Genomic DNA, 24,953 nt, shown 5'->3' on the forward strand with positions numbered 1-24,953 from the left:
TGCTTTTTCAGTGTGGCTGGCTCAGATCCTTCTGCGCTCTTACAGCTCTATGTTAACACAGCTCAGAGTTATTACAACCACAAGCTACAGGAATGCAGAAACACAGCATGTCTGTTGCCTTCACTTCCAAGAAATAACCTGAAGTAGCTCTTACTGCTTAAAATCTTAAAAATCTATCCATACTAGGCATCCTGGGCTATTTTGCCATCTGCATGGAAAGAAAAAAAAAATACAAAACCCAACTACACCCACGATTGCTTGCCATTTTTGACAATGTTTCCATTAAGTACAGGCTGATAGGAACCCCCTGTACTGATGTTGCCTTATGTTTTCCGTTCTGACAGATTCTTGAGTCTTCTGTTATTTTGAGCTTTGGCTGAGCAACTATCTTGAAAAAACATATGAAAAAGCTTTAAGTCTGACTATGGTGTATTCTTTGTCCTTTTAAGTTCTTTTCAGGTCTGCCTGAGTCAAAAGCTCTTGAAAGTCTCTCTTCTGCCAGTGAGTTCTCAGCTGGGTTTTTACAGTGCCAAGACAATAACTAAATCTGAACCCTCAGATTTAAGATGAGGAGCCTAATTTGTTATTGCTATAACCCCAGCAGACAACGCTTCAGGGCAGGAGGTGGGGGGAGCTGGGAAGAAGTCTGGCCCGAGATATCCTCCCCTAATAAATTCCTTATTTCAACTCCTGCATGCTTCCCAGTAGCTCCACAACCAGCCTCCTGCCTCCAGCCAGAATTGGTCTTGTTGTTCTAACTGTTGGAGATGGAGGCCCAGAATTTAAACTCTGCTTCCTAAAAAAAAACAAAAAAGGCAAAAAACAAAAGCCCTTATTACATAACACAGTCACAGAATTGCATTTAGAAACACCTTAAGCTAATGTGAAATAATATTATTTAGGTTGCAGTCAGCTACTTGGTAGAAATTAGATTGCCTGTGAATGCTGTGTCTGCATTCTTGTGCAGATATAATCAGAAGAGAAGGGCAATCTTGTTTTTAAGCCCCCCACTGATCCATGTTAATTCCTGATCCTACTATAAATTTTCCATGTGACCTTGGGTAAGTCAGTTCTTCAAAATTTCCCATTTGTCTGGAATAATACTGAGGCATCCTTCAGAAGCGGCTAAGATGAGGCACTGTAAGATGAAGGATAGTTAAGGGCATAGGAATACATAGCTATGATTTCCTATGAAGCTTTTCTCAGTTAAACATTGTCATATATATCTTCACTCTAAGAAGACCACTGTGCAGAAACAAGCAATAAGATAGCCTAGCACAGTTATTACAGCAGTGGTAGCTGTATTTATGATTAGGATTTAAGCTAGCGTGTCCCCTTCAATGAAATTACTTACTGCAGTTTGGCCTTGGCATCTTCAAAATTTTCTGCTATGAAATAGACAGGCTGGAAGGCTTGATCCTGATAGGGGTGAACTGCAGTCACTTCTGGATCAAAGGACTTGTACTCTGGCTCGTTTGATAAAGCATACTTATAACAGAAATAACAAAGGTTAGAATAGATGATTGTACACAGCAAGAATTACTGCCTACTGAGCTGTGAAATACTCATTGTGCAATAGTTAAAGGTAGTATCAATTCCTGTTCTTTCACCAAGAAATGAGAAAGCTGTTTCTCGTAAATAGCAGTTAATAACAATAAAAAGTTCTGGTTTGTTCTATTTGAACAGAATGAAAGAGAGAGATATTTCCCCTATTACAGCATTGTAATGATTTGGTACCATAGCCACATTCTCAAACAGGAAGGAGGAACTCTATGCTATGCCCCAGATGCCCCAGAATATTAGTCTCTAACAAAAATAAATTGTCTCAGTATCATGTTTTAAACCAATATCACAGAAGAATCATGGTACTGCACAGCACTGTTTTGAGTTCCTCAGACCATGTTACAAAGTCCACATTTCCTACTGCACTGAAGAATAAGTGGGATGCTCTTGGCATTTTCAGCACAGCTCCCATGCCAGTTAAGCACTCTTCAAGTTTTCCCAACACTCAAGACATAAATGTACACTGCTCTCCGTCTGTGTATTTGGAGCACAGAGTTTATTCTAAAAGTTCTGCTCAGGTTCTTCTGAACCCAAGGCAAGCTTAAAACCAGCTCAGTTCCAGTGTCATTTGGACTACACCACAGATGTGTCTGAATCTGGATTAGCCTCCAGGGAGCAGGATAGTGAGTGCAGTGTGCACTTGAGTGAACTGTTCCTGATATTGCCAAAAAAAAGTCAACTCTGGTCAAAAGCAAGAACTTTCTTCACATCTTCAGCCTGAACAGAGGGCTCCCATCTGATTAGGGACAGTCTTTTTGTAGCAATCCATTTTTGCTGGTTGCCTGCTTGTCTTCTTCTATGCTTCTCCAGTCTTCAGAAGGCTCCTTTCACTATTTCATAATGCAAATGCCAGCTCCCATGGTACTTGTAAAGAGCTGGTAAGACTGGGTGATGCTTTTCAAGACTATTCAGACAGTCCCCTTAAGCACATTTTTGCATATTGCACTGAACTGAGCCTGAACTCTCCACCATTGGAGGCCTGCCTCAACCAGTAGGCCAATTTGCTGCAGAACTGGTGCAGAAATTCTTATACACTTTAAAAAAAAAAAAAAAGATCAAGAATATAAAACACTAAAAGATGGCACTTTTCCTGTTCTTCATTTGCAGCGTGTAATTGAAGAATAAACCTTGGAGAGCACTCATACAGTCTAAGATGGATGATATACACAAACATAAGGCTGTTCTTATAATCTTAGAAACCCAGGGGACTAATGGGAAAAGATTTTAGAAACTCAAAACCTCACAGGGGTCCCGCTATGCTGTCAGAATTGAAGCAGAGCTGAAATCCCATTGATTTTAGTGGATGTTCTGCTTGAAACCGGATGGCCTGAAAGGCCTCTACAAGTTAAGTACTTGTTGTGCTGCAAGAAAAGGATATGTAGCACTGAGTGCTGCCAGAAGTGTGGTATGAGCCATAAGATTTTACAGTATGTAGGACAGAGTCCAGCTGAGTGTTAACAGGAGAAGCATTTTGGATAATGCAGAACAGCTGACAGAGTATAGTGAAATAAACAGTGCAATACTGAGAGCTATTGGGGAGGAATTCTTACAGTTCAGAAGAGGCAAGTTTGGCCAGCAGTCAGACCCATTACAACTGTTCAGTTTAGACTTGGGTATGATTTTCCTGTTCTTTCTGATACCTAGCTGCTGTCATTAAATGATTTGTTAGATAACATGTATTCAAGAACAAGTACCAGGCAGGTGTCATTTCACCTCTACCTTTCATCACCTGCCTTTCTCCAAGTTATTGTTTGGGCAACATCAGCTCATACATAGAAAATGCTTGAAATAGACTTCCTACTGGTAAGAGTGGGTGTTACAGAGAAAAGGAAAACATTTTGAAGAATTCATAGTCAGGACACGATTCCTTGGGTTGCAGTCATACTCACACAAAGAGTCAATCCAGCCTGCAGTTCAGAGATGTTTGTAGACGCCTTGCTGATGCTGAATTCTCACATAAAATTAGCTAGATGCAACAGTACTCGCCCTTTCCAGCTGGTTAGTTGTTAACTTCTTGCAGCCAACAATTTGGCCTTAATAACTCATGTCTTTATTGTGTCCTCAGAGACCAAACCACCCTGCTTTAAGTGGTCCAGGAGCCTTCACTGCTGAAAAAATCTCTTCTTCACCCAGATTAGAGCAGTATGCCTCCCTGGTCATACAAGTAGCAGAGAGTCTACCCGTTCCACTTATGCTGGGCTTCAAGATGATACTGAGTCTGGGGATTCCAATGGTAAGCCTGTGGCATATCATTTATACTGAGAGTATCAGTGGGTGGTATTGAGAAGGATAGCAAATTACTATCAGGATGGACAATGGCTTTCTCCCAGGCAAGAGTGAAACTTATCTAGAGATTTTTCAAGAGCTATCCTAAAGGTGCAAAATGAGCTCTTTAAGAAACTGAATGCCACCATGAGCTTCACTACTTTCTGGTCTGTGTGCAGGGAACATTTTTTACTTCATCTTTTCTAATAAAACTCAAAACAGTCTGGCCAGCACTGTATTTCTTAAAAAGAAAAAAAAGGAAAAAAAAAAAAAAAAGGAAAAAAAAAGGCATTTCTACTGAAATAGGCATTGCATTACACATACTTCTCCTGTTTAGGTGAAAAAGAATGTATTCGATATTGTTCCGAATAATAATCCATGAAATGAATCAGTTTGCCCTAAAAGGAAGCTTCAGTGCTTAAGGCCATAGATATAATTAGTGTACCAAAAGTTTCAGATGCTCAAGTGAAGCGCACAGAAACCACTAATCTGCTGTCCCAAAAAGTTACATAGAAACAAATCTCCAGAGCTCACATGGGGTCAGCATAACATCGTTACTTATCAATTGCTTACCAATTTTCATACTTTTTGGTTATTATGTAAAAAGTAAGCAGGAAAGGGGTTCTGAGTGAATACTTCTTCATTACCTATTAAGCACAAATGCCATCACATATATAGGTAATTTCAGAAGTAAGATGGATGAAGACCCAAATGAGCCCAATTATATCAAAAGCTTTTCCAATGACGTTACCATTCAAGTACTGATAATCAAAGTAATGACAACAAGCACCTATTAATCAAGGATGGTTACCACTTCTGTAGTTGGCCTTACAGTTAGGGAATCTGAGATGCTGTTATACTTTTGTGTTACATGGAGCAGTTTTGTGAACACGCAGTGCTTGCCTACTACTTAAATACAAAAAAGAACAGTTTGTTGGTTGGGGTCTAGTGAAGAGAAGGGTACTTTGGCTGGTATCTGGTGAGGAAGAAAAGTACAACTCTGGTACATGCAATTCCAGACACCAAAGACAGGTGTTTCTGGCATGACTTTTATGGTCAACTGTATCAAAAGAAAACAGAAAGGAAGGTAATATTGTGCATATAGGTTTTATGGTGCATATTACCACAAAAGCTACGTAAGTACTGGAGGCATTTATCATCCTGTTTAACAATTGTATTTGATTTAAAACTATAATTTATTTATCTATAGTCTGCTTTTATGTATCTCCCATGAAAACTTTCATTTCTAGTTTATAAAGAGTCTTAAAAGAGTACTTTGTCCCCCTTCTTCCCTTTTGAAAACCCTTCTTGTCCTTGCTAATGCCAAAAATCACCCACTATCTTCATAACTTGAGGCCCTGAGAACTACTTGAGAACTACTGACACCAGAATTTTTGCACTTAGATCATCTGCTTCAGTGTACTGCGAAACTGAGGAGAAGAGAATATCTCCACTACCAACTGTTTGTCTAAAGGAGATGAAACCAATAAGCTTTCTGTGTAGGTATACAGTCTCTCTTTCCTTGAGGAAGAGCTGTATCCAGCCTGCGTACACGAAGTTTAGTCTGCGTAAAATTTAAGATAGAAGTAGTTCTGAAATACTTTTATGAATGTAACACTTCTAAAACACTTTCTATTTGCAGTTTTTTCTTATTTACAGTTTTTTTGTCACTTTGTTTGGTCACATCAGTCAATGCCTTTCAGATTTATACGTGCATGAAGGTCAAGTGTGCAGCTGAGTTCATAATAGGCATAATATTGCCCTCTAGTGTATAGTCAAGAAAAGTACAGGAGTTTTACGTTCAAATCAGTTGCATCACTACTGGACAGAAATAATAAGAAGCAAATCTGACATTTTGTAGGTTGTATAGTTTCATCATATTTCATCTCTCAGGGTTGAAAACTTGTACAATCTGACAGTAGTTTGTCCTCTACTCCTCAGCTTCTTGTGAGGAAGAATGAATTTCTTCACAAAAGAAAAATCAGTATCTTAAAGAATATTGTCTTATGTGAGGAAATACCTTGCTTTTACCAGTGAGTTTAGAAAACTATATTGTAGAAATCTTTTGATACCACATAGATGACACATACCGTAAGTTCCCCATAAGATGAAAGCAGTCCTGCCCCGTAAGCTTTGATGGATCCATTTTGCTTGCAGAGTCCAAACTCCACAGTAAACCAATAAAGCTGATAATGAGAACAATTTCTGAAAATCGTAGTCTCAGCAGGCATCCTTCCTATTCTCACTCCTTAAAAAGGACAAAACCTGATAGCTATTCTTAAATAGATTTTAATAAATAAAATTGAGTTGGATTATAGTCAGTGAAAACTAACAAACTGTGATAGTACCCAGAAGGATGGCTAAACACCCACAGAGAGTTCAAGACAATCAGAAAAGTCCTTGACAGGGCAGTTTTCCTTCTCTTAGATCTGTATGATATCATTAAAAAGAACTGAAGAATGACTTATTCTTTAGCAGCAATGTACCCAATAAGATAATACCAATTTTAAATTTATCTCACTGCAATAGAAAATAAAGGTGCATCTCTCTGGGATTTTCTTACAATAAAGTATGATTAGGATCATACTTATTTTACATGCTGGACAGTGGTGTGATAAAAACTACTTGTGGTTCTGCCAACCTGTCATCCCTTCCCTTATTTTGCTGTATGAGGAAATGGATGTTGAAGGAACAATTCTGGACACAGCCTGACCCCTGAGATACTAGGTAGATGTTGTGTGAAACATAGAAAATATAAGACATTCAAAAAATATAGCTTTGTGGCTTCTAATAAACTTTTAGAAAGCTGAGATATTGTTTTAACACTGAGGCTATTTGCATTACTACAATCAATGGAGTGTGATGGGGACTTCCAGAGGGAAACAAGAATTTATGGTAGACATCTCTGTCAGGATAGGAAATACATTAAACATTCTTCTCTTTCTGGTTTCTCTTTCAGGTTCATTTTCTGGTGAAGAAACTTAAAAAATAAGTCTAGGCTAGATGTCTAACTTTTAAAAAATTTGAAGTTTGAGAGACTAATCCAGAGTATGTTTACTATTCAGGATATCTGAATGGCCCTTAATAAGTAGTATTCTCACAAATCCTTAACAGCAGGAAGCTTTTTCAAAAAAGTCCTATCATTCTATCTCCCAAAACCCCAAATGATATTGTAAAAATTTTAGATCTACGACATATCTGCTAACATAACCATATCCTTTCCAGAGCCAGAGAGGGACACTTGCAGAGGAATGCTGTGTAAGACACTGGCCTTCACCCAATCTCACCAAGACCTGGGAAATGCCACAAAATATCTTCCTGGCACACATCATTCTTAGGTCTAATCAAAAGATGAATCTTAATCTTATTACATCCTCTCCAGTCTAAGAAAGGAGTAACATACATCTGCCTACAAATAGATTTTAGGTGAGTCATAATCTCATTCAAACCGTGCCTCATTCCACTTCGGCAGGAGTGGACCTGTGCACTGGTTGAGGAATTTCAGGTGTGGCCATCTCCTCTCGTCTACCCCATTTCCTGCAGATTCTCATCCTGGTGGGTGAGGATAAAACTGATAATATAATCAAGAATGGGAAATATCTGCCATATCAGAAAAAAATCGTCTGTCCTCCAGCCCACTTTCGGACCAAGTTAAGATGGCAGCTAGGGGTTGCATAAGTTGTTTTCACAGATGTTTAAAGACTAGTGATTCAGGACCAAGTGTCAATATCTGCTTTCAGATTGCTCACAAATTTTGTGAGAGTAATGAATATCGGGTGCCCTGAATTCTGATGGTGCCCTGAGCCTCTATGTTTAGGAGAAATTGCAGGAATCATATTGAGTATCCAATCTACAAGGTGAATCTGTAAAATGAATTGGGACCCTCCTATGACTGGAACTGTAGAGACTGAGATTCAGGAGTACATTCTTACAGCAGCAAGAAGCGTAAGCATTTCCTCAAAGTGGAATCACATGCTTCTGGGCTCCTCCAGAGGAGCTCCAGCTTCTGTTCCAGCACCTCCCTAACCTGTTGGTGTGGAGAAAAGACAGTTCTGCTGATGCTCTCATTTTTGCATGCTTAAACTGTGACATTAGAGAAGAGTCTTTCCTGAATAGTGAGGGATATGCAGCAAGCCTTTTGGTTTCGCCTGTGATATTAAACTGCTGCCTGTACTTACTGTGGACAGTTTCTCAATCTCTGCTTCAGATGATCCAAGAGAAGCCAGTCCAATATCCTAAAGCAAGTAGGCAAGCAGGCAGTGTTACACTAGCGTGATTATTCAGCCCAAGGGAGAGAAAGAGGGGAAGGGGGAGGACCACATAGTTTCTAGCATGAATAGAGTGAACTATCCATTGTTTTTGTCACCCAAAATGACCTTCCATGGATCCAGGATGCCTACCTCTCCCTGGCCCCCAGCTACATACCACTGGGAGCGACATTAGATGAGTGTTTAATCCTCAGAGTTCTCTGTGTAAAGTTAACTGTCTCTCAGCTTAATGCTGTATCCCAAGGCACAGATTTATAGGAAGGCATGATATGTGAGGACTGCAAGGTGAATTTTATCTCTGCCATTACCTTTCTGTCTCTCATTCTCTTTTTGAAAGCCCTTACGAATGTGTCAGATCCATGCAGGTGCAATGCTGTTTAGTCACAACTATGCTGCCTTTTAATTACTATTTCCATGATAAAAATCTGTAGGTGTCTCCTTTTGTCTCTCTTGGGAAATGTATAACACATCAAATAAACCAAACTGTTTATTATCCTTCATTCATCTTTTTATATTGAATGTAATAAAAATAAATAAATAGATTCATGGGGTGAACGCCATCTGTGAAGATGCTTTGTGAAAATGTGAAATGAAAAATGTGAAAATTTGTTTAATGTTATCCCATGTTGCATAATCAATATTATAGGCGGGGAAAGGGTAAAGCTGAAAGTTTTGTAAGTGCTGTCTTATTTTTATGGTGTCTTCAGTTCTAGCATTGAACTGAATTGAAGAGCTCTTCCTGAAAGAACTACAGACCTTAGGATATTTTAAGAACCATTACACTGAATCTGGTAATAAACAATACTTAGACCAAAATGGAAATTGGCATGTATCCACACTGATACAATTGAAGACCATGATCTGTAAGGTGAACTGGCCTTCTTTTTCAGATATTCATACAGGGACATGCATAATTTAACCTTCTGCACTTACTGCCAGTTTTCACAGTGGCCGCTAACAGATAAGCCTAGAATATGAATTATCTTCTTCCCCCTGCTATGATTCTGAGGCCTTTAATTATACTAGGTCATTGAGTTCACTTGAGTCTGACATTGACTGCTCATTCTAAATAGATTCTTATTGTACAAAGAAGCTCTGTTTGCTTTTTGGAGCCTCTTCACCAGCATGAGCAATGCTGTGAGAATCTACTGAGTTGTAAAAAGAAAAACATCTCAAATGAATGACATGGTGATGGACAAAATTAAAGTATCATGTGAGATAAAAATGTACATTTGGAGACAGAGTCAGCCTAGGGGCTCAATGGCTTTGGTGGCTGGGTTTATTTGGCGTGAGACAGGAAGCCAGGGGAATAGTGCAGCCCACACAGCTCAAACAAGCAGCACCACAAGGGCTCAACTAGCATCCTGCTGTAGGCTGACACAGCCCTCCCACAGAGAAATCCCACAACATTGCTTGTCCTTCCTTTTACAAGTGGTGCTACCACTCCCTTGGAGTATGTATCTCCTACAGCACTGCTAGCCCACTACTGCTGGAGGTTGAGTCAGACACAACCAAATTTTTAAATAGCATTTCAAGCAGGGTAAGCTGCATGCCTCAAAGGCATGTCTGGCCTGCCTTGCAGAGCAGTTGGTTAAACAGCCAGCAGAACAAGCTTCTTACCTGGGAGAACTGGGCAAACTCCTTGTTGGCTAGCATGGGAACATGACCCAGCAGTTCATGGCAGCAATCTCTGGAAAACAAGTGACCTTCACATTTAATAAAGGGAAGATTGGTTGTTGTTGTTATTGTTGTTGTTTTCCTGCTCTGTGTGAAGACTGAATCTTGTGAAGACTTTACTGCAGGAGAGGCTTACACAGCAACCAAGCCTCCAAGTAGAACAAGGTACTCTTAGGCAAGAGCAAGGTTGGGAGTTGTCCCTTAACAAATTCCTGTTTATCATCTTTTGCACACATGTGTGTAAAAGATTTGTTAAGGGACATTTGTTAAGGGACAACCCATGCTGTACAGCAAATGAGAGAGAATCCAAGGATGAGGAAACAAGCTAGGGATTGAAAATGCAGGCTCTATTCTCTGCTTGATCATTGGGACCATGTGTGATCTAAGACTGCCATAGGGAGCTAGTGCAAGAATTTTAACTGTTTTAATTAATCCGCAGTAGGCGCTTCCATACCTGGTCTGGCTTTGCAGAGAATATGGCAAAGCACCGCCTTCTACTCCGGGGTGCCAGCTGCCTCCCGCTACACTGGCTATTGTCTCACTTGAGATGGCATGGGCAATAGTGCCCTATGTCACAACATCTTTGAAAAGACCCTGTTTTGTCCCAGCGTACAACAAAAACGTCTGTGAACTTGTAATTTCTCATGAAATGTAATTGCTGTTGTCTGGCCAGCAGTTACTGGGAGAATTTCACAGCAGGGAATCAAACCTCAGCAGATGGCAAAAGAAGGCAGGATGAAAAGATTAAACCAGATATTCTCCAGTCTTTTCCTTTTTCAGACAACTTTGCAAAAGAGAAAGAGACCCACACCCTTGCATGCTTGACTTCCCCTTCTAAATCTTCAGCTACCACTTTCTCAAACTATTTAATTCTGTGGACTACTGGATAGAGCTCCAGAATTATTCCCAAGGGAATCATTTCCATTCAGATGGATGGAATTGTGCCAGGTTATCATACTTACGGTTCTGGTGAATGTGTAGGTGAAGAGAAATGCCTTATATACTGTGTGCACTGAAAGACACGAAATGCGAGGCTGGCAAGGAAGTCACGAGCAGACAACAGTCCTGCTGCTGGTATCAGCTGGAAACCTGTTGTTTCTGCAAGGGAAAGTGAGACAGAATTCCACAGTTAATTGCATGACACACTCACTTCGGATAAGAAGTTTCAGCAGGCCTTAATACTCTGCTGCACTATCTTCCTCCACCTAAGGATTGTAGGAACATACTGACTTTTCAATATCTAAATGTTCCAATGCTTTTATGGGTCCAACTACTGTAACATAAAACTACCAGACTGCTCATCCTACGTTTAGTCATACAATAATGATATGAGGCACAGAAATCCTGCTCACTCCAGCTTAAATTTCTAACACATTTGCACACATTTATCTTCTATGTCCCATATGTCTGTGATGTGTCTTAGATCACACATGGTCCCTATGATCAAGCAGGAGATAGAGCCTGCATTTTCAATCCCTAGTTAATTTCCTCATCCTTGGATTCTCTCTCATTTGCATGTGTAAAAGATGATAAACAGGAATTTGTTAAGGGACAACTCCCAACCATGCACTTGCCTAACAGCACCTTGCTCTACCTGGAGGCTTGATTGCTGTGTAAGCCTCTCTTTCCTGCAGAATTTCTTATTCCCCACTCTAAAATCTCTGGTACCTCATGCTGTTGAAGACAGAAGTATGTGAACTGTGAACATGACCCACTCTCGGCAATTCTGTTTCTCAGTGCATCTAGTTCAGAACGCCCCACATGCTGCCCAACTTCATTTCAGTTTGTCAGAGTGTCAAATGTATTATTTAGATCAGCACTGGAAAGCCTCGCTGTCAGTTTTAGCTTTCAGTCTGAACTTCACTGGAATGTGAACACTCGGGAGAAGGAACAAGTAGGTCCTTGCTAGAGATGAGGGTGTTGAAATTTGGCCCTTAGCCATTTAATGTCAGAGTTTTCATTAGCTATTCTCAGCTATTTTTCCTTCTGATTTTTTCACCATCACGGTTGCCTAGAACTAGCTAAATACCTTCCTAGTGATGTGACCATATACATTTTGTTTTGCATGTATCTGCAGGAAAGGTTAGAAGAATGTAACACTTGCACTTGGTTTTTACCTTGTGCTAATCAGTGTTATCTCTGGGCAATCTGTATTACTATGGAAGGTCTGTGAGAACAGCTAGCAAAACAATCAGTTCTATGGTTAACAGAACACATAATCTTCATTTCCATGGGAAACATGGTTGGTGGTCTACAAAGCTAAGAAAACTGAAAAACACTGCTTTTAAAAAGAGCCAATGGCAATCTTTTTGAAGTTCTATATTCACAATCTGTGTTGCATTCTCAGCTTCCATAAATGACATTTCATTTGCTGTAAAGCATAAAACTGTATTAAAAAATCAGAAATTGTTTTTTTCTCCCTTTCCTATCCATATCCTATTGTGTCATGAAGCCCAGAACATAATTTTTTAATGTAAATGAACAAACAAAAAAATCCCACCCAGAAACTAAACTGTTTACAAGATTTGTTTTGTTTTTTAATCTTTCTTCCAGCATTTCTTGTCTGGCTCTTTCTGCCTGTTAGTGTTTTTCTCATTTAAAAAAAAAAAAAAAAGAAAAAAGGAAAAAAAAAAAAAGGAAGAGAAGAAGAAAGAAAGAGAAAAAAAGAGAGACAAAGAGAGACAGAGAAAAAGAGAGAAAAAGAGAAAAAGAGAAAGAGAAAGAGAAAGAGAAAGAGAAAGAGAAAGACAAAGAGAAAGACAAAGACAAAGACAAAGACAAAGACAAAGACAAAGACAAAGAGAGAAAACAAGCCTTACTGGAAGAAATAGAAGTGACAAAGGATGTGAAACTATTCAAGACAAAAAAGCATGAACAGAAAGAATGCTTCTACCTGACAGTAGAGTTTACCGTGCTCATCTTCTATTGCTTGCCGAAATTCAAAGTAATGAGTACAAAAAGGCAAAAAAGCTGAACAACAGAAAAAAAATCTATGGAGATTATGTCTATCTATAAGCTGACCAAAGGTATCAGAATTAACCAGGGAACTGAATGTAGTTGCAAAAATCTTCCTGTTCTCTTCTCTTCTCCATTAGGAAAGCAGGGTGTTATGGGAAATAAACAGAGTATCAGCTGTGTCACCATACGGGCTGACCAGGAGCTGAAACAACAAGGGGACTCCCTTATTGCAGATGCCATACTGGGCTAATCAGGAAGAACATGAAAAGCTGAGATCTGGTAATTTTGGGGCTAAATTCTGAGTCTGAACCATCTGAAAAATATATCAGACCAGTACTAAGCTTTGAAGTAAATCAATTTTGGAAGACTATGAGAAGGTCTAGGGAAAATCATATTGTTTTAGAATCCATGTTGGAGGAGCTGAAAGGAAATGAAAATTAAAGCTTGTGTTCCCTGGGATTTGTTTTTAAAAATAGGCCAGTGAATCATACAGTCTGTTGATGGAACAAGCTTGGCAAGTTGCCTACCAAAGCCATAGGAAAAAGTTATCTGCTGAAGGTATTATCTGCAAAATCTGAACTTTCATTTCATCAGTACACAATAAAACCAGCAATCAGTAGAGAACTGGAGGCTTGACTGATTGGACTTGCTGCCCAAAGGTCTCTGAAGTCAAAAACAGATGAAGAGAAGATCTTGAGCAGTTGACCTAAAGTGATCCATAAGACTTAAATCTTGGCCTAGAAAAATTTGTGCATACAGTACTGCACATTGTAGTGTGAGCTTGCCTGAGCCAGTTCACTGGCTATAATTTCTTCCAGCTGCAGATGACAATGAATGTCTAAATCCAAACATCTTTCCTAGAAAGAAAGAAGTATCTAGGTTTGTCTAATTAATCCGTTAGAAAAAAAACATTGTGTTAATCTGTCACCTGGTTAATCCTTTAAATTCACTTTAAGTAATCTTGAAATACTCATGATGTAGGGTCCATTTGTGTATAAACCAACCTCATTAACAGAGTAGATAACACTAGGCAGATCTTGTAGTTCTACTTGTATTAAATTCAAAAGGAATTGCTTGGCAGTGTTCACAGACACTGCTGTGTAAAAGACAAGATGGAATTTCATCTGGTTTTCTAGGCTGGCTATAACATGATAATTTTCTATCCAGGATATTCCTCCCTCTCTCTGCATCTCCATAGTTTATTAGACAAAGGCTTATTTATCATCACATATTCTAAAGAATGGTCCAGTCATTACAGGCACTGTTCAGTAAAGATATGTGCTGGGATTTGTGTCCAAACTGGAAGAGTTCAGAGCTCAACCAGAGCTAACCAGTGACAGGATGAACAGAACGATGCATCTTTATACAGGGTTTAGTGAGTGAAATTCCTCCATAGTATGCCAAGGAACTTTGTGAGACCTAATGGCCTAGGGATTAGCTGAGGTTTGTTTGGTGGAACACTGCACATCCATAGCACAGGAAAGAGCTTAAGCTGTTGATTCATGAGTTGCAGGAGCAAAAATTCTGGCATTGCCAAAAAATGTTGGTAAAAGCCAACCAAATTAATAATAAATAAGAATAATTCCTTATAAATCATATCCTTCACCCAGTGGATGACTGGTACAAGGTTGTCTTTAACATAGCTTTTGAAAGTATTACAGATGCTTCTGACTCAGACAGAATTTTTTGCAAAGAAAACTTGCAGTAATGTCAATTTTAATGCAATCCTAAAAATTTTCTGCATAGTGAAACAATCATACTAGTCATTAAAAATAAAGAATATCAATTCAAAGTCTCCAAGCATCCAAAATATCTTACTGACTTTTAAGTGTCTATCTGTAAACATAATACATTCCACCAACTCTGTTCTGTCTCTGCTTAATAATTCATAACGTCTTAAGGCTGAACAGTAGATTTTATCTACATTTTAAGGAAAGTAGGACCAGCACTCCAGAGAGCCATTCTTTCAATTTTCCTTCAACACCCATGCCAGGATGGAATAAAATGATTCTGACATTCCGGTTCTCATTCTCAGTCAGTTAAATAATTTGGACAGTTAGCTTACACTAACCATGCTCTTTTTGAAGTAGTTAAGCTTATACTCCCTTTGAATATTATCTCAAATTTTACTAGAAGAATTATTAGATTGACCATTTTTACTGTTTTTATTGTTGTTGTTGTTGTTGTTGTTTTGTTGTTGTTGTTTTGCAAAGCATGGAGAAATTTTAGAATGAGAGCCTGCAAAATAACTGAACAGGTCCAGACTCCATGCAATCAAATCCTGTCAACAACATGAGCAAGAGAAATAGTGCATGACAGGATATTATGTTGTCCTAAACTCTCTCACTTTGTAGTCAGCTGATTCAGTTACAGAGTATTGAATATCCGTGATTTCTGTAGCTCTCTGCTGTCAACTACTGTGCAAATCAAACAAGATGAGATAAACTACTTCATGAGAAAAATATCTGTAAGCCTAGGGAAGAAACAGATAGCTGAATAGAGAAAAAATAAGTGAGAAAATACAGAAGAGAATACATAATACACATGAAAATTCCTACGGCTGGTTGTGATGGTGCCGGCATGTTCATGAGAGACGCAATTCATATATATAAGCCAGTCCTCCACTCTCTTACACTAAAAGTGCAATAATGTATTTATCATTAAGTAATTTAACTTTACTAAAATTGGCAGTGTCTTGGAAACATATTCAGGCACAGAAAGCTTAACTAAGTTTACTATCTTCATCTACTGATGCATGGAACAGGTCGCTTTATTCCTTGAGTACTAGATTAAATGGAATTTATGTAAAGTTAAGGCAATGTTTTTATTTATCTGTTTTGACATAGTGAGCAGCTGTCCTACACTCTCTGGCACATCTGCTTGTCACTGAGGATGAACAAGGAGGTTTCAAAGACAACCTTTCTTTAGTTCATTTTTGATAGCAATGGTGAATCAGCTGAGTGACACATCTCAATGGACAAGAGAATGTATTCATCCTCTGGCTTAATAATAGTACTGCAGGCTCTCTTCTAAGATCATCAAGTCCAACCATCAACCCATCAGCACCATGCCTGCTAACTGTGTCCCTAATATGCCACATTCACACTTTTCTTGGAAACCTCCAGATTCAGTGACTCTACCACCTCCCTGGGCTGCCTGTGCCAGTGCAGCACCACACTTTATGAGAAGAAACTGTACCTGATATCCAACCGGAACCTCCTCTGATGCAACTTAAGGCTATTCCCTCTTGTTCCATCGTTGTTACCCGGAAGAAGAGCCTGATTCCCACCTCGCCACAAGCTTCTTTCAAGTCTTTGTAGAGAGTAATAAGGTCTCCCCTGAGCCTCCTCTTCTCTAGACTGAACAACCTCAGCTGCTCCTCATATCCTTGTGCTCCAGACTCTATACAGTTCCTTTTCCTCTTTTCCTTTCTCTGGACATAGTTCAGGGCCTCCATGTTTTTCTTGCCACGAGGGACCCAAAATGAACATAATACTTAAGGTGTGTCCTCACCAGTGCTGAGTACGGAGGGATGATCATCTCCCTCACCCTGTTGACTACACTATTTCTGACACGAGCCAGAATGCCATTGGCTTTTTTGGCCCCCTGCATACACTGCTGGCTCATGTTCAGCTGGCAGTTACTTTACACCCTACATCCTTCTCCTCCATGCAGCTTTCCAGCTACCACCAAATATCCAGGAAACCATAGAACAAGTCGTGGTTCAAAATGACTGGCCTTTTAAAAATCTGGACACATCCTGAAGTTGAGGTATGTTGTCTTCTTGGTAGCCACAGTGTTTCTCCAGCTGTTGGAAAGCATCCAGGTATTGTGTGCAGGCATGAGTAGGGTAGAGGCTTCTCAGCTTCCTGTAGACTTCTCTCCTGGAAAGCAAGAGCTGTGTAGAGTGTCCCACCTCATTGATTAAATACCTAAAGCATAACCCTCAAGCATAGGTGGCAATCTAAAAAGTAGTACAAAACTATCAAGTAGTAAAAAAACAGTAAAAAAAAAAAACAACCAGTAGTATTAAAACAGTAGTGGCAAAAACAAACAAACAAACAAACAAACAAACAAAAACTTATAGAAATGATTATTTTTGCTCAGACATAGCCCTAGGGTGTTATCAATTTCTACAAATCTTGTTTTATGAAAATTGAGATCATTCTTGGAAATACTGGCTATGGAAAATGTTCATTTGTTGTTTTTGTATTGCTGTTTTTGTGTGTGTGTGATGCTACTGTTGCTATGGAGGCGATAGCCAGTCTCTGTAATGTCCCTGTCCATTTATATGGATATCTTACACAGTATGAGAGTAATGAATCAGAATGAAGAGGGAAGGAGAAAATGAAACAAAACAAAACAAACAAACAAACAAAAAAATACAACACAAATCTCAAAACTTAGGAGGAATAAAAATAAAAGAACAGAGGGAAACAGTGGCTGCTATCACTATTGCAAAAGCTGCAGGAGACTGGGCCATTTCCGTGGAAGAAAAAATGAGAATAACTAGAGTTCAAAAGTTGCCATAGCTTATTCCCCCCAGACAACTTCTGACTTCAGTGGGGTTGCATAGGATCTGAACTAGCACACAGTTCCATGCTGGACTGGAGTTTAGAGAGAGCAGAACTGTTTACACTGCTGCACATATGGTCCCTTTTATCAAAATATCACTCTAGTGTTTGTCCAAACATTGACTACCACAGAAACACAGAGAGACTGAGAAAGCAGTGATGAATTGTCCTAAGTCAAGCATCCATTCCCTCTAAGTCCACGGAGGAAATCATCTAAGTTCCCTCAAAAGTCGAAAGAGAGTAGCAGACATCTCCAGAGGGCAGTTTAGCTTGCCCTAGAATAGCATCTCAAGTAGATGTGATGCCTCATCACATGGAGGTGCTAGTTTGATTGTAAAGGACCCTCAATCATGGATCATCTTTCAGAAAACTGACGTAGAATTAAAAAATTACGGTACTCCATCCTTTTTATTTCTAAAATAATCACATTGTTTTCTGCATCACTTGTCTCCACAAAGGGCCATTATGCTGATACCTGAAGGTCTGGTACAGAGATGGGAAGAGAAAGACGTTTTACATATATTTCCTTATTGATTTGGATAAAAAGTGGTACTATTCAGTTTTTTTTATGATGATGTCACAGGTATACCCCCGTAATTTTGTCCTAGATTTTCCCTTTTTCTTGTCATACCTTCATATATTTGCCCACAAGAAGCCTTATGTGATTACTCAGTTTCAGGGCCTTTCACAGCGTGCCGCTTAAAAACAGAAACAGCTCATCTTCACCCTTTTTTATTTTTTTTCCCTGAAAGTCATATTTCTGCACTTGATTAGTTTTCATTTTTATAACCATGTTGCTACAAACTGAAGGCATTCAGCAACTCTTCAGAGAAAATTCTCTTCAGAAGAATTCAGTCTGTGCTACAAATTTCCCGTTTGATTGCACTGTTCTCAATTACATTTTGTTGTTCCCTTGTTACCTGATGTCAGGTCACAGCTCTGGGGAGCTGTGATAACCATTGGGAGGTCTAATTTTGGAAACGGTTTCACAAGACAAGACAACCTAGATTGTTGGGGCTTGCTTTTTGAGGAAATAGGCAGATACTGCTGTAAAGGTCAATTCTGTTACCACACTGGGACTAATTCCAGGTGGAGAACTGGAATGACAGAGTTTGGGGGAAAAAAAAAAAAAAAAAAAAAAAAAAAAAAGGAAAGAATACAAAATTAAATTTTCTTAAATATGAGTTTCACACACAATATACCATGCCAAGATTGCTGGCTAGTGGTGCTAGTGGTAGCAGTTATGAACATACATGACACTGGCCAACATGACAATTGAAAGATTTTATGAAAACCTATTAGAGCTTAATAATAATATGACTGCCTGGCTGAGTTGGATTCAAGTTCTCTATTCTATGTGATTCTAGCTTTCTGTGGCATGGTAGATCTTATTTAAAATAAAATAATTACTGAAGAAAGATGGAAAGGCCCTTTGGTTGAGGTCCTGGAATGAGACATTTAATATATGTATTTAATACCTGACATGGATATAAAATTCCTATATAATTTGAGCAAATGACTTAAACTTCCACTTTTTCAGTTCCCCAGCATTCTTCTTTTTCCCCACCTTTGGGCTATCTTTCCATTTAAACAGCAAATTGAACAAAGATTATTTTGTGCATGTGACACCTTTCCCACGTTTTAGATATTCTACTATAGGCTCCAGGTGGTTTGTGGCTTCTGATATCTTGATGTAATGGTCTAGCAGGGAAATGATCAGGAAAATGCATTTTGCTCTAGAAAGTGAATAGTCAGTTTTAGCTCTGAGAATGGCTTTCTGTAAAACAAATGGCCAAAAGAAAATACTTCACTATAGAGTAAGATCTGAAGTGGCTAAAGATGGTTTCAAATTACTGCCTCACACTGCCACTCCTTCCTAGTACTGTTGTGGAATGGTGCAGGAGTCAGAGTGTATGTGACAAACTCACCAAGTTGCAGTCTCCTGCTCTGTGTATTCGATGTAAGGCAAAGGGTCCCCACTGTAAAGAAGAGAGGAAGTAATGCATGCTTCTAAAGCAAGATTCAAATTCAACTTCAAGAATTTCTTTCTTTGCCTGCACAATGAATGTTTGCTGTAATTAATGTAGAAATAGCAAATAGGATATAATTAATCACTTATTTGTCTAGGTAGATTCTTATGTGAATTTTCTCCACTGTTAAATCTGGGGAGAAAACAGAGGGATGTGTTAAGAAAGAGAGTCGTGTTCTGCTTGACAGAAGAAGAAAGAGGCATTCCAACTTAACTTTTCCTCTGCTGATTGCAATCTAGCAACCATCATATACTGTGTGTCTGCATGATCTGTCTCTGGAGGACATGATCATCACAATATCATCACCAAACTCATCAGCACAGAGATGCCCAGGCACACAATGATTTCTCATATAGACAGTCTTGTCTTCCACACTCCAATAGCTCTGAGTCATTTTATTATATGCTTTTGTGATGTTTCATGATGGACTATCTATAGCATATAGTGGCACTGAGAAAACTATTGTCAGATAGAATTCTAACTTGGGAAATTTTACCATTTCTTGGACTTCCACAACCTGTTCTAACCACATAGTTATCTCCTCCAGACAGCAATGTGATTCTAATGAAGTTTTATGCAGAAAGACAGTAACACTTTAATTCATACACATGAGACACAAGATTTTTTTAGGCTTTTCTGTCTTCCTATTAGAAAAGACTGTAGTCTTGATAGCATTGTTCCAATTAGGAAAAATTTAGTTGGGAATTTTAATCTGCGTGGGCATAGACTTTTGACAAATAAATAATAAAAATAGTAAATTTTCTTTTCTTTGTCAAAAATACATTCTAAAATCTTGCCAAGGAATTTCATAAACATTGTTCCTCATAGTTTCTTGAAAAAGATAGAAAGACCCATATGGAGGAATTACCTCTGATAAGACACTCAGTGAGATGTAAATTCAACCTCATGACTTTATCTTAGTATGTATTTGCTGTGTTGTGAGAAATGTTTATTTTGTATGAAGGTAAACGTTCTGTTTCTAGATTCTGTTTTCTATTAAATAGCCTCATAGATACATTGACAAAATATTTAGTCTCTGGTGTTTCCTCCGCATGACGATGTCTGAAAGTACACAGTGAAAGAGAAGCGTCTTTTCAGCAGCCTTATACTTACACTCTGTAATTATAGGCAAGGTCAGCAAAGTATGCCCTCCTCTTCCTGTACTCCAGGTCAGTGTATCCCTGAGTTAGAACATAATTAAAAAAAACAAACAAACAAACAAACAAAAAAAAACACTTTACATGAAGAGATGTTTCAGAGCATGAATAAATTCTCTGGCAGAAGCATTCAAAACAACTAGGTTTCTTTTAAGTTGTTGTCTCTAAGGCAATGAATCGTGATCCTTTTGAACAAGGCAAGCCAAAATCTGCTCTTAGTTACATCCATGACATTCTGCTCAAACCCTGGGCTTTGTGGCAGAGAAGAAAGTAACATGTCTTGATGCAAATGTTTTGGAGTTGTTCGTAAATGCTACCTCACAGACAATTAAACTTACAGTCAAATTTCAATGAAAATCATGCTAAAATATAATTGAATTAGAGGTGGCTTATCTCTTCTGCTGGAAAGGAATTGAATCTCCGAGTCATTGCACTTCTTTGCTAAGCACAAAAGCTGCTGCACTGGAGAGTGATGAACATAACAGTACCAAGTCTGATATCGTCTTACCAGAGAAAGCACAATGCACCTGAACAATGAGAAAAGAAGGAGTCTTCACTGTCTAGAAATCATTGGAACAACCACTTAATACATTTAAAAAAGTGCATTCAGCTGAATCTCCTCATGCTCATTTATTGCCATGTTATAATAAAGACACATTCAGAGGTGTTGTTTCAAAAGGGCAGTTTACATATTAAATATGGACATTTTCATTTTTTCCTCCTCAGTATTTACTAGAAGTCTAGCTTCAAGCAGAGTTTTCCAGCTCTTAATAAGAAAAAAAACTTGTGGAATCAAGTTCCCTTGAATTTTACATCATCCATAACAGGAATAATATTTGAAATCTGGTGCAATGTTACTAATATAACTCATAAAGCACTGTTGATCAGCATCACTGTACAAATATTTATTATTCTCAAATATTCAGAACTTTCTGGAACCATTTTGCCTTCTACAAGCCAATTTTCTCCCTTAGGTTCATTCACATAATTTTCAGTGTAGCAATAATAGCAGTAATACTACAGTTAATGAGTATTGTGTGCATAAATCTAAGGGAAGAACAGGATCCCAAAAGCCACCTTTGCTTATCAGTAGGTGTAATGTGCCCATGTAAAACACATCGTAAAGCCATTGGACCAGGTTCTTCTTGGTGTTAGGACCTTTCATCTTCGTCCCTGCAGCAGGGATCTCCCCAAGGAAGCACAACAGTTCCTAATCAGTGTACCTATTCGGTAGTAAATGTGTACACAAAATTTCTGAGCCAGCTGTATACATTATCATGTTTTGATACTTTCCACTAGCATGCCCACATTGAACCATGCTCAACAGCATAGTAAAGAGAGGCTGATTTGTGCTCCTTCGTGCAACAGAAAATGGTTTCCAGTGCTTGAACTAACTTGCTTCAAGTTTAGGCATTTCTACATTGCACTGCATTCTGCAGCGTCAATTTATTTCCACTCAGTACTTCAGTAACTCTACACTGCTAATGCTTTCTTTCACTCTACTCAGTACTCACACCTTCTATTTAGCAAATTGAAGAGGAACTTAGTCTTATTCAAATACTTCCCAATATGTATTTGTTAATCTCATGAGAAAAAAACACCTCAGAGTCAGCTCAGGAAAAACATAGGCAAACACTTGGAATGTTTCTATCAGAAAGATGCAAGGAAGAATGAAAGAGAGAGTCATAGAATATCCTGAGTTGGATGGGATGCACGTGGATCAACTTGAATCCAACTCCATGCTGATATCCTGGTGGAGGTTTATCTGAAGATCTCCTAGAGATTTTTAGTTTAATAAATCACTATCAGAAATAGAATATAGACCTGAATTATTTTTATATTTTTTTCCACACAGAGATGTACAGTCAGGAAATGGCCCTTCAGATTCCCTTATTCATCTGTACAGAATTCATAGCTCACTTATTCATCTGTTCAGAATTCATATCTCACTATGCTGTATCTGGAAACCTTTTTTTTCCCCCAGTACTTTGTCTTAGAATTAGCATCAGTAGGAGTCTGCACTGCATTTTTTCTCCTCCTAATCTATATTTTCTAGATATTAGAATCAAAGAGTCACAGAGCATTCCAAGTTGGAAGGGGCTTATAAGGATCATCAAGTCCTACTCCTACATTTTCCTTTGTCCTTTTCAAAAGAGATGCTTAAATTGAAGTTCTGATAAGCTCCTGTTCCTGCTCACGTGGCAAAGTAAGCAGCAGGGAGGTGTCTACAGAATTCCTTCTCCTATTTCTTTCATGAAAAATCATCATTGAATCTGCCTAGTTTTCAGTTATCCCACCTTCCTGCTGAACAGGGCTACCAAGGGGCATGCTGAGAGCCTGAACCATTCCTCCACAGATTTTGGTATGGTGAGAAAGTCCCCAGAACAAAATGGAAATCACCATTGTAAAAAACACTTTGAAAGTTTTAAAACAGCAAGAAATCCTATAGAGTCCTTATCTTGTGAGAAGAAAAATAAACCACCACAAAACTAGGATTAAAAAAAAAAAGCAAATTCTGGAATCTGCCTTCAGCCATCACAGCTCCCACTCTCACCCCTCTAACCTCAAGCACTGAACCACGCGAAGCAGAGCCTGGCACCATGCAGATGTTACAGGTCTGAGTACATACACAAATCTGTTACAAGTAAAACCCTGTTTGTGGCACACTCATAATGAATACCTAATGCCTGAATCCAAAGGAAAGTCCATAACAATCATTGTAACAATATTTTGCTGACAGAAAATTATCAGTAAATACTGTCAAAACTCTGGCTCCAGAAACCTTGGGAAAAGATGAATGTGAATAAGAATTATAGTCTTTGAAACTCGCTTCCAATTTAAATTTTACCTGATTATTTCAGTTGAAATCACTAGATATTTTGAGATTCTTCAATCACATTTAAACATTAGTTCCAGTATTATGTCCATGAATCTGTGCTGCCGTGTATCTGATTTATTTGTTGTCTAAACAATGTATTCAAGTTCAGGCATCATACTTCTCTCTGTGGAATCTGACAATATGGTATTTCTTAGCAACTAGCTCTTTGCTTCTTCATTATTGTCCACTGTACATCTGCACTTGACTGAGATTTATGGCATATACAAATTTAGAAATGCAGACATTAAGTGTTTGAAAAATAAAATCATGGGAAATACAAAATGTGGAAGACTGAGAAGCCTGAAGTCTAGGTGGACCAAATGGTAGAAAGTGGGTATACTTCAAAGAAAATAGGGGTAAAATAATAAAATAGAGATTTTTATTTTAATTAAACAATGAAATGAAAACACAAGCTAAAGACTAAAATTGAAATGATGACAATCATGTTTACTTTGGTGAATCAAGGCCGATAAGCTTCTCTTGTTAATTTATTCATTCTGCAATCCCTAACTTCACTGAATATCAGCCTTTTTCTGTCTCTTCTTTGCTTTTTTTCCAGAGTGTTCTCTTATTACTGAAATTCTCCCCAACAAACAAACAAACAAATAACAAACAAACAAACGAAAATATTCCCTAAAGAACGTTCCCTTTTGGAAAACAAACTGTGACATCAAACTTACAGGGTGACCATGGTCAAAACTGGGTTCATACGTGGTGATCAGATGGTGACATTTGTCTAGATCTTGAATTTTTCTGGGGAACCAGGGCACTGTAGAGAAAGAAGTAAGAATTAAATTAAATAGGATCAAGTAACATAAGAAAGACATAAAAAGCAGAAGTTATGTGGATGATTACAAATCTTTAAAGTAAAAAATATTTCATCTTACATCAAATGGGATGTTCTTTTTGGAACAGTACAACAAATTTTGTTCTACATTTTGGATTTCAAAAATATTTTGATCTTGTCTAAACAGTATTCTTAAATTTTCATACTGTTAAAAGTGAGATCAGCAATTTAATTTCTCAAAACAAAACAGGCCAAGAATATTACTTTTTTTTTTCTTTCTATCTCTTTTTTTCTTTATTTCTTTTTTTTCTTTTTTCTTTTTCCGCCAGGAAAATAAATAAAGCATTAGCTGAATTTCCAACAGTTTCCTTCCCTTGAAGTGAGGAACTTCTCAGGTGATTAAAAGAATATTTATACAGTACTAATTTTAATTTAAATCCCAGCATTTATAATTAACTAAGTTTAAAACCACAGAAGAAATACAAAGTTAATGTTGCTTTCTGAGATCAGACTGATGCTGAAGCCACACTCTGTCACTGTAGCTGAGAAAAGGACCTTTAGGAGTCACCTGAATCTGATACTTGATAAGAGGAGATCAGGTATCTATGTACTGAATGACAAACTCAGCTTTAGCCCTATTAAATTACACCCAAGCACTGAAGTGTAAAGCTAGAAAAGCACATTAATTTAGGAAATTTCAGTTCTTTCATGCAATAATAGGCAATGCTGCAATAAGAAGGAAGAAATACAAGTCCGACAGATGTCTTACATCAACTCTTTTTTTTTTTTTCTCAGT

At 38.2% G+C, this 24,953-nt stretch overlaps 1 protein-coding gene across 1 annotated transcript in view; it reads right to left on the reverse strand.

Moving 5' to 3' along the window:
- LOC128073251 (tyrosine 3-monooxygenase-like) overlaps positions 1-24,953 on the reverse strand; it is a 31,272-nt gene that overhangs the window by 2,557 nt on the left and 3,762 nt on the right. The window contains exons 3-11 of the mRNA XM_052667916.1: positions 24,051-24,139; positions 20,449-20,516; positions 19,234-19,284; positions 16,470-16,615; positions 10,736-10,871; positions 9,717-9,786; positions 8,007-8,063; positions 5,919-6,014; positions 1,355-1,488 (exon numbers count right to left, since the gene is read on the reverse strand). Coding sequence (XP_052523876.1) covers positions 1,355-1,488; positions 5,919-6,014; positions 8,007-8,063; positions 9,717-9,786; positions 10,736-10,871; positions 16,470-16,615; positions 19,234-19,284; positions 20,449-20,516; positions 24,051-24,139 — 847 coding nt within the window. The remainder of the gene's footprint in view (positions 1-1,354; positions 1,489-5,918; positions 6,015-8,006; positions 8,064-9,716; positions 9,787-10,735; positions 10,872-16,469; positions 16,616-19,233; positions 19,285-20,448; positions 20,517-24,050; positions 24,140-24,953) is intronic.

The sequence above is a fragment of the Tympanuchus pallidicinctus genome, unplaced genomic scaffold (assembly GCF_026119805.1).
Source record: "Tympanuchus pallidicinctus isolate F22 unplaced genomic scaffold, pur_lepc_1.0 scaffold8, whole genome shotgun sequence".
NCBI classification, from domain to species: domain Eukaryota; kingdom Metazoa; phylum Chordata; class Aves; order Galliformes; family Phasianidae; genus Tympanuchus; species Tympanuchus pallidicinctus.